At 41.8% G+C, this 10,574-nt stretch overlaps 1 protein-coding gene across 3 annotated transcripts in view; it reads right to left on the reverse strand.

Moving 5' to 3' along the window:
* RASGRP1 (RAS guanyl releasing protein 1) overlaps positions 1-9,958 on the reverse strand; it is a 39,090-nt gene extending 29,132 nt beyond the window's left edge. Inside the window, exons 1-2 of one of the 3 annotated variants that reach the window (XM_039705360.1) lie at positions 5,494-5,546; positions 4,166-4,335 (exon numbers count right to left, since the gene is read on the reverse strand). In XM_039705360.1, coding sequence (XP_039561294.1) covers positions 4,166-4,335; positions 5,494-5,546 — 223 coding nt within the window. Of the gene's footprint in view, positions 1-4,165; positions 4,336-5,493; positions 5,547-5,938; positions 6,214-6,511 lie in introns of those variants that run through there. The other 2 variants (XM_039705361.1, XM_039705362.1) reach the window with 2 other exon arrangements.
* Between the last annotated feature and the right edge of the window lie 616 nt (positions 9,959-10,574).

The raw sequence follows: 10,574 nt of genomic DNA on the forward strand, positions 1-10,574 counted from the left end.
GATATAAAGTTAACAAATTAGGTATCCAGTGACGGGAGCACTGCTAATACATTTTTCCTTTCTGATCTGTAACACTTTCTGAACTAAATATATGTTATTAATTTATGTAGTGTCACAAAGATTACTATAAGAACTAGACACAAAAGTATGGCCGTGCTACTAAGCATATGCTTCCTGTGTTCTAGTGACCTGCCAGCAAACTGGACCCTACACTGCTGGTTTCAACAACAAAGCTGATCGACTAAGTGCCTTTACAACTAGCAACAAAATAGCAGACAAAGCCACATGGCCTTTCAGAGAACTGTCTGCCAGTCAAAAGTACACTTTCCCAGGCATTTTACATACTACATAATGGAAAAAAAAATGGACGCAGGGGTTAAAGTCACTGTCCTATGTGAAATTCCACTCCAGAATCACAGTCATTAATGAAGATATCCTCCAGAATAAATTATCTCCCTCCTGAAGCTGTCATATTCTGGGCCAAGGTCCATTAACTACTTCTTTGCTTCCCTGAACTTACAACTTCAGCCATTCTGTTGCCAATGGAAAATCAACTTTTAAGTACCTCTTTATGAGCTTTTTGTCCAGGATTAATATCTCTTATGTAGAGGTTGCACTGAATCTACCCTTTCTGCAGCTACTGGCTTTTCTAGTTTTTAATCATTTTACCATACCTCTTGCTCTTCCTCTCTATTGCACTCTCCTCCCTTCTTTCTTTCTCTTTTCCTCCCTTTCTTTTCTAAGGCAATCACATGTGATGGAGTTATTTGTGCTCTACAATTCTTCTTGTCAATCCAGATCGTAGCAGTAACACCATCCTGTAGCTACTTATAATGCTGGGAGGTTTTCTGAGACACATTTTGAAGCACTGTCCTGTATAACCAAATCTCTTCTCTTAAAACTGGTGAGAGTGGTTTCAAGACTCTACAGATCTTCTCCTAAGAAAGGATCAATATTCCTTTCTAAGACACTTCCTACCTTCAATCTCTCACCGTGCTATTTTCGCTCCAAACTCTTGCCTTCATTTACATCCTTGCTTTTTTGTTGCCCTTACTTTTGGCAACTCATTCACAGGATGATTCATCTTCATCATCCTGATTCAAACTTCCATGGGACTTCAAGAAACCTTTACTTTTAGCATCTCCTCATCATGCTGTTGAATAAACACTGGTATGATGCTACTCTTTCAGATGTAGTGACCACCTACATGACTTCACACTACCTCTTAAGACTCTAATTGTTTCTGTTGCTAAGGCACATGCCTGTCATTCATCAGTCCAAGCTAAAAAAGACCAAGTTTGAGAGAGGTGAAAGAGCACACACACAAAGCACCCCAAAGCAGGATTTTAAGTACTGACTAAGCTTTTGGATTAACTTGGCTCTCCTGACAAAGTCTTTCATCTTGGAATCCATTTATAATACTGCAGCACAGTTTAGATATCTCACTTTTAATTTCAATTTAGCATATTCCCTTTCTCCTTTCTTCTCATAATCCATGTTGTAAGATAAATTACAACAATCAATACAACAAGAACCAATATGAATTTACAGCCTGTGTTCTCCACAGTTGTGTGTATTGATTCTTAATACCTTCTTGGTTAGACCTCCTTGTGGTACTCTCTGCGTATACAGCAAAAGGCTGCCAGCTTCTCCTTACACACCATTGTTGACAGGAGTCTCTCTTGCACACTGTTTGCTTTCTCTAAACTTGCGTAATTGAGTGCAGCAACATAAACTCAGCTGCATCCGTTACAGAGGAATTGTATTTGTACACATAACATCAGCAAGTGCAGTATAATGCTAACAAGATGCAGTATATATTCTGAAACGTGACACACCATCATCTCTATCTACTGCCTTTTGTTCTCCTTAAGGCTAGACAGCAAATAAACCAAAGGCTTTTTTCAGAAAGTAAACTTCAAATACACAATGTCTTGGGGGAGTTCTGTACTTTAAACATTTATATAAAACTTGCTCAAATCATAATAATGACTTTATAGAATAATATACAAAATATTATAGGTCAGCATATCCAAGACTGAAGATATAATCTCAGCCTAAACAGAACCATCAGCATAGAAGTTAGAAAATTTCAGTACTATGCATGGAAAGAAATTTGCTCAATCATTCAGATTCCTTGTAATCATTCTGAATCTATGCTTTTTCCTACCATTTTGCTCCCTGCCCCCAACCCTCTTCAAAATCACAATTAAAGACTTTTTATCTCTTCCTTTATTGGCACAATCATGTGAATGAATTTTGCACTGGTTTTGGGGATAGCTACAAGAGCCTTCTTTAATGAACTTCATTATGGAGGTTATCTAGTGTTGTAACAGTTGTATTTTTTTTTTAATACCTTAATGGGAAGTTCCAACATAGCATAAGAACATGCATCATTTCATAGAAGATTTATAAATACAGACACTGCCTGAATTGTCCAATTAAGGGTCTAAACCTCTGCAGCACACAACATGATTTTAGCAGTCCTTAGTGAGTTATAATGATGTTTGCTGATGCACTACAATTCACCTTGCTTGACTTATGCACAGCTTGTCAAAGGTCAAGAAAACCCTATCTAGTGGATTACAGTAAATTTTCTAGCTGAAGTGTGAAACCCTTAAGAAAGACTGACATGCATGTGAAGCTGAACTGCACAGGTACACCTGCTTTTCTTTGTTACCTCAGTCCTTTTAATACACTGATGCTCAGGAATCTGGGAACACCTAAGCACATCTATATTGCCATACACAGTATTAGCCAAAAATTATCTCCTACTCAGGGTTTCACCTGCACTACACCATTTTAATAACCATACTAGATTTTTATAATGTTACTACTGCTTTCTCATAAAAATGTAGAGACATTAATACTGGTCAAGTAGTCACAATATTACAGCCACCTGAAGGTCTTATGTTTTAGATATCTTATCCCCCTCCTATTGAACTGAAACCTATAAAAATATCAGTCAACATTCATTGAGGAATTAGGGCTTTATAGAAGTTCAGTGTCTTCACAATAATGAACTGGGGATGAAAAGAAGCAAAAAAGAAACAAGACCTTACTGAATATTGCATGTTTCACCAGCTTTTCTCAGACATGCATTTCTCTGTTCACGCTGATTAGAAGGCTTTAAAGAAACCCTCATTTTAAACAAATGTGAAAGATTAGTCATTGTTTACACAGTATTTATGCACTGCACCAGTAGATCAGCACGATGTGTTACTATTTAACTATATAGATAATTATTTTAGAGCTGAGTGGGTGTTCAAGTACATTTATCTTCTAAGGACTACTTCTGAAACGAAGAGTTTCCCACATATACTTTGGGAGTAGCTCAAAGCACTGAAAGACTCAGCATTAACAAACAGATGTGCTACTTCTAAGCAAATTATTCAGTAGAAGCACTTTAAGTGTCTTCAGCAACATTTTAATAATATTGAATATAAACACATTTACTAATGGAAAAGTTGGAAAAGGAAACTAGGGGTACATGGCTCAGGCAATGGTTACACTTATCCATATTTCAATTCTTATTGTAAAAGGACAAATAGATAACTGATGAGTTTAAAAATGCAGTTGGGATTTCTGTTTGGATTCTTTCTCTGTTGTAAAAGGACAAATAGAATCCAAACAGAAATCCCAACTGCATTTTTAAACTCATCAGTTATCTTTCTCTTTTATAAAGAAACAACTTTAAATCTATACTGATAACGCAAAAAGCAATCCAGTGTTATCTCACCAAGCTTGAAAATAGCCCTTGTTGTTTAAAAATGTTTAATATGAACATGTTGCTTACACGCATTATGAGATTGTTACTGTAATATACAAAAATATAATGATTGCTTGCTGAAGTTTACAAAATTGGTACTTTAAGGAACAACAGAAGAACTCTTAGAAGTGTAGATGATTGGCATTTGTCCGGTTCCCTCAAGAAAAAGCAGTAGTTACTCTAATCTCTCAGCATATATTACACACATCTGCATAAACCCATCCATCAACGAAAAATACAATCACCTGTAGCACAGACAATTCTCAGTTAACAAGATTCTACTTCACCAATAAATCCACTTAATTCCCTACTAGGGGATTTAAACATAGCCAACAGAAACATAATCATAGACACAGAAACAAATTAATATGACTCTAAACACCTCCAGGCACTCACCAAAAGACTGAATGCAGGTTTCCAGAAGGTCTTCCAAAGTGGCTCCTTTGGCTAGGTGCCCCAACGGCACCATCATGACCTGAGTGTGATTTGAGAGGCTGTGACAGTGGCTGCTCTGCTGCAGCTCCAGCGCTGATTCAGGGGCAGTGCTGCATGCTTGGGCAGGTTGCCTAGAAGAAAGCACAACAGTGAAGTAAACACAAGATAGAGTGGCAAATTTTACACTGCATGGGAAAGGAGGAGAGATTTAAAGGACAATTAACTCCTTCTAGTTAGGGTGCTGGAAGACATAACCCTCCCACTTGATATGTACACCAAAGGGACTGCTCAGTAAGTGACTTTTTTTCTGCTAAATGCCTGTTGCAGAGCACATGGTCATACAGCTCACTGAATGATCTGTCAGGATTATCAGGAGTCTTGTCTGTTTGTTGGAAAGTATGTAATAACCTACCACCAGATGTTTTTGTGTCCACCAAAAGTAAAGGAGGAAAAAAAAATTAAACACATTGGAAAACACCTGACTAGTTTTATTAATTTAATCTGAAAAGTCTCTGTTAAGGAAACAAAATATCAGCACAACCTAATAGTGGAGTATTTCACAATCAAAACAAATATATTAATTTGCATCTACATAACACCATTATTTCCTAGGTTGTTTTAAAATAGTATACATAAACAAAAAAAATTTATTTAATAACAATTGTAAATGAGACAAAAGTAAAGCACGTATCTAATTTTAGTCTTGTGTTTTGCCCATATAATACCTTCTACTTCAAGAATATGTACGTTTATGGATAATATTAAAGGCTATTCGTTGCTTGCACACAAGTTCATATTTCTGTATGAAACAGTAAATTGAAATAATATTGTATTAATGAAAAGTGATGAAATATATTTGCCTGCAGATACCAGGAACCACTGCAAAATCTGACTTGAGAATATAACCATATAGCTCACAAAAGAACAAGCATTGCCATTTCAATGAAACCTGGGTTTATTTCAGGGACTCCTGAAATTTCAGGGATCCTTTGAGTTTATTTCAGACACTCCACAGCCTTCCTAAACAAGTGACTCCAGTGACTTTAAGGTGCTATCTTAAGCTTTAACAGAACTTTTCTTGGAACACTATGCAAGACTCTATTAATCAGCTGACAGTCTCAGGAAGAAAAGGCATAGAAATTCCTGCAGTGTATTACATACAGAGAGTAGAAGTAAATTCACAGACATTCCTGACTAGGCACACCTGCATGAAGTTAAAAAAATGCATGCCTTTTGAAGACAGACTGGACCCTACCTCAATCCCCATGAAAGCCCAGCCTCATCCTTACCTTTCCATCTCACTTGAATGCTGGGGAAGCCACAACACTGACCACGGTGTCATTTACAACCCAACACTGATCCCAGACCTCTATAGTTTGAAATTCAGGATAATACACGTCTGACCCTTCAGAGGCAGTACTCATCACTGACTGGGCTCCTCCGTAGTTAGGCTGACAGTAGCTGACATGCAAATGCTCGCTTCCCTTCCCCCTTTTTCTCAATTTCCCTCTTAGCTTTGTGATCTGACTTCCTGTTCTCATATAAAAATAACAAGGGCCTGATCAGCTTTCAGTGTTTTCTTTTTACGAGCTTAAGCCCCTCTGCTCTAGCTTTATCCCAGTGCCTCTTCAACCCAGGGGAGAGGATCCCAGAAAGCAGTAATAAAGTAAGAATTAAGGTAGAAGATATTTCAGGCTTTGGCAACACCCAGGAGAAAACCTGAAGTTTCCACACCTGAAAAAAGTTTCATTATACTGGCCGTGCTGGACAGACAAAGCTCAGCCGGTGGCACTTCTGGATGTTCCTCAGAACAGAAGCTCTCGCAGCAGCCACCCGACGTGACAAACAGATGAAAGGGGGACTGAGGTGCAGCGGGGGACGCCCGCCCTGCGTCTCCACCGCATGCCCCGGCGGTGGGGAGAGCATCACAAACAAGTGACCGCGCTCCGGCTGGCCGACCCGGAGCAGGCGCCGCTTCCCCGCCCGGCCGGCCGTGCCGCAGGTAACCGAGCCGGGCTCGCCCACCCCGTAACGTGAGCAGCCTCCGCCCGCGCTGACCCGCCCGCTCGGCCACACTGGCATCCCAAAGGTGAAACAAAATCCTCCCCCGCACGCCCCCTCCCGCGCTCCTCTGCTCTCCCTGTCCCGCTCGGGAGGCTCCGGCCGGCCCCCGCAGCACCAGCCCCTGCCCCACGGAAGCCCCCGCCAGCCCCGCCGCGGGGAGAGCCCCAGCCGTGACACCGACCCCGGTGCCCTCCGCCGCGGGGAGGGGAGCGACGGGGGCACAAAGCAGCACGGCAAACTCACTGGTTTTCTCTCCTCTTGCCTAAGGTCCCCATGCCGGTCCAGCCGCAGCTCCGCCGCCCGGCTGGCTGTGTTGGCAGCGCAGGGAGCGGGGCTGCGCGGGGCGGAGGCGGCCGGGCGGAGCGGCGCGGCCCCGAGCATCGCCCCCTCCCTCCCTCTCGCCTCGCCGCTCTCCCGCTCCCGGCTCGCCTCGGGAGGAGTCTGAAACCGATTCAAGTAGGGCAGCGACGGCGGCGGCCGCCACCCGTGACGAGCGCTGGCGGAGATGTTATCGGCAGGAGGAAGTACTGAGCTGGGGCTGCTCTTCTCTGAAGCCGCCGGCTTTACTGGGTACCCGCACGCGCTCTCACCGCCCGCTCTGAAGCTGCCACAACTTTTTTCTACGGCACCACCTGGGCCGGCAGGGCAGGACCTGTCCTTCCCTTCCCTTCCCTTCCCTGCCCTCCCCTCCCCTCCTCCCTGAGCACGCTGTTTCCCAGCAGCGCCAGGAGCTCGCCCGGCCGTGGCTGGAGCGAGGGGCGAGCGGCCGGCCCGGCTGTGGCGAGTGAGCCTCTGTGCCGTGCTGAGGTGGAGGCACAAAACTGAGGTGCCCACGTTGATGATTGCCGTTTTAAAGGCTTATCCGGCACCTTACTTACCCCTCCAGTTTAACTGCATGACAATGAGAGGGGCCCCAGTGTTCTTCATGGTTCTTGTATAACGACTAGGAGTTTCTGAGAGCTCTTCCAACTCAACGTTGTCAACTTTTCCACTTCTGAGAAGAAATGGCTAGGAAAGAAATCTGAAAGGGCAAAGTCACCCTATACCTATAAGCAAAATTTGCCAAATGGTGTTTTTTTGAGAAATACACTCAGCAGTACAAAATACAGGGTCCCAGAGATGCTGCATTATCAAGACCTTGTTTTAGAGCTCAGTTTATGGTATGTAAACATTACTTAGTCATCATAATGCCAATGTGCCTCACACCAAGATCAGACAGATTTCATAAACTGGATCTTTAATTCTAAGACTAACTGACAAGGTTCAGATATTCAAAGTCATCTTCTACCAACAATCTGGGCACATTTCTCTTCAGGTTTCCCTAATGATCAATTTTGCTCACTGGCTTTTCTCAGAGGCAGTGATAAAATAGCATTATCACAACAGGGACTGGGGCAACTTGACTTTTGCTTTGCTGAAGAATTTCAGGTACCCTACATATTCCTGGCAATCACATTCAGTAGGTGCCATTCTTTTAAGTAAGTTGCAATCTTGTTCCTAGCGTAGAGCTTGGAGGCCCCTGTGGTTTAAGAAACACAAATACATTAATATATATCCAAGGTCACGTATCACGTGCTCTGTGGCAGTTGTGTTGTTAAGACCATCTCCTGGCTGAATTGTACTTCAGAGATATACCTCCCAGCCGTCTTTGCTTTTTTTTTTTAAACACATTTTCCTTTAGAAATTCACGCAAATGTACAGAAGTGCATACATACATACGCAAATAGATGGAGGTTTGGCAGAAAGAGTACTTTCTGGCTTTGTGTTCTGAAAATAATCCATAAGTACATCTTACAGTACACAACCTCATACAAATACTCAGTTTTAATTTATATGTCCAGATGACAGTCTGACATACTGATGCTTGAATGTGACATTCTTCTGATGAAATGGTCTCTTAGTGTAAAGTAGATTCATGCTTGGTTTGTGTTCTCAGAGGATCAGAGATATGCTCTATGGAAAAGCAAGATATTTCTTCTATTCCCAGAGCTCCACTCAGTAGTCAGTTGCTTTAAAATATAATTTATCATACTAAGCCACCATGCTAACAGAGTTGCAAGATGCTAATGCCTAGGACAGACCATATTGCTCCCAAGGGAACATGACCAGCCATCTATTTTGGCACTCATGTGCTCAGATTCCTGGAAGATTTTCCAACAATAGTAATTTATAAATTGGATTTTATCATCAGAACCAAGTGAAAGAACCATCTTACTGCCTCAGCTCAAGCTGGATCTTTGGAGTTCAGTTGTTCTTCAAGATATACCTTTGTCCCTCCAAATTACTGCAAGACCACAAACATAGCTTGGCCTTGAATCAGAATAAAAGTAATTTTCTGAAAGCTGTGCTGTCAAATGTATTTTAAGCTTATTCAGCTTGCTATTTTTCCTCGGTCCATACCTGCTCTTTACAATGGGCCAACCAGTGGAGCATGTACTACCATACAGTGGGTTGAACACAAAATCCAGGCAAAAAAATAAACTCAGATAACCTCAGTAAAAATTATACATGTTCTGCCATACTAATTATTTAATTAATTTCACCACCCACTCATTAGCTCAACTGCTGCCACAACCAAACAGTGACATGAGAGCAAGACCACACATTTTTTCAATAACATTTACTTAGATCTATTTAGCATAGATCATTGTAAAAGCACAGCCTCATTCTGAAAGCTCTTCAGTGTCCTTGTGGTGTGGGATCATGAGTGAGAAGGGTCCTTGGCACTGACAGAAGATCTGATATGTGGCAGTGTCAGTAGACAACATTAGAGAGGCAAGCCCGATAATATAGTATAGGAAGCAATTCTAGAAAAGGCAGAAAAGCTTGCTAATATAATTGGGAAGAAGAACAGAAAATAGAAACCTTAGAAGAGTCACTTTATGAAAAGACAACATTGCTAAATCTTAGTAAACTAGGTAGTAATCAGAGTCATTGGATTTAACAAATTGTCCTCAGTGAGGGCCTACTAGCAATTGCCCATGAAAAACTTCATCTGAGCTGTGATATGCCAAAGGTGTGGCTGTCCTGTAGTGTCTGCCCTGTTTAAGGTGCCATCTAAATTTACTTCTCTGTTATAATTAAAGTTTGTAGATCTTAAAACAGTTTGTTGGTGTGAGTGTAGGTTTCTGTTGCAGCTAGTAGAGCAGTTCTAGTGTTTTTTCCAAGCCTGGGTTATCCCCTTTGATCAGGATGATCTAGGCTTTGGGTGCATTCACCAATTTATCAAATATTTCCAGTTTTGGAAAATTGCAGAGTTAGTGAAGGTTTTGGTCTGATAACCCCATTGAGGTTATCAGACCTTGGCTAATTCTCTTGCTACTCTATACAGACATTTCTTCTGTAAAGGTTGCTTCAGTTAAACATTAACATCCAGCAGTCAGTCTTTAGTTGAACAAGGTGAAAGAGAGACACAGCTAGAACTGATGAAAGCAGAAAAGGAAAAGCTTAGAAAAATTGCCAGAACCTAGACTAGAGCACAGAATACCAGGACTTGCTGGTTTTTGATTTTGCCAGAGTATTTTTTGGGTTATTTGCCAGCCATGGATTCCCCACCATTCTCAGTGAACGCTCAGGCTGGTGGTTACAGCTACTGTAAGTTTGTTCACTTCAAATGCCAAAGGTCTGTGGGATGGATTGAATGAGTGCAGTCCTAGTAATGACCCATATTACACCCATGTGGGTAGAAACTTGCTGCCACTTTATGGAATATCTGTGGGTCTTAATCTTGGAAATTATAGGCAAGACATAGCTTGTGGGTAAAGGCAATAACTTTTATCAGTGTGCCAGTTGGTCTGATAAAAGTTTAAAATTTTGAGTAGATTTAGCAAGAGTTTCTGTAGAGAATCTCAGAATCACACAATGTGTGACTTTGGAAGGGACCTCAGGTCCAGCCTTCTGCTCCAAGCATGACCATCTTGGTTGCTCAGGGCTTTATTTAGCTGGATCTTGAAAGCCTCCATGTCTGAAGAATGCACAACTTGTCTGATCAGCCTGTTAAAACATTTGACTGACCTCATGGTTACAAAAATCTGGAAAATGAAAACATCTCTACATCTAATGACAGTCTAAGCTTGTTTTGATTTATTTGTTGTCTCTCATACTCCTGCTGAGCACTGCTGTGAAAACCTAGCTCCCTCTCAATATCCTTCTCAGAAGTAGTCAATCTGCTCTTGCATCTCCCTTGAGGCCATCTCTTTTCCAAGCTGAAAAGGCCCAGTTCCTTTAGCATGTCCTCTCAGGACAAGTGCTCTGGCCTCCAGCAATCCCAGTGGCTCTCTGGTGAAGGCAATCCAGTTTGTCAATG

The sequence above is a fragment of the Passer montanus genome, unplaced genomic scaffold, assembly GCF_014805655.1.
Source record: "Passer montanus isolate IOZ18808 unplaced genomic scaffold, ASM1480565v1 scaffold18, whole genome shotgun sequence".
Classification (NCBI taxonomy): Eukaryota; Metazoa; Chordata; class Aves; order Passeriformes; family Passeridae; genus Passer; species Passer montanus.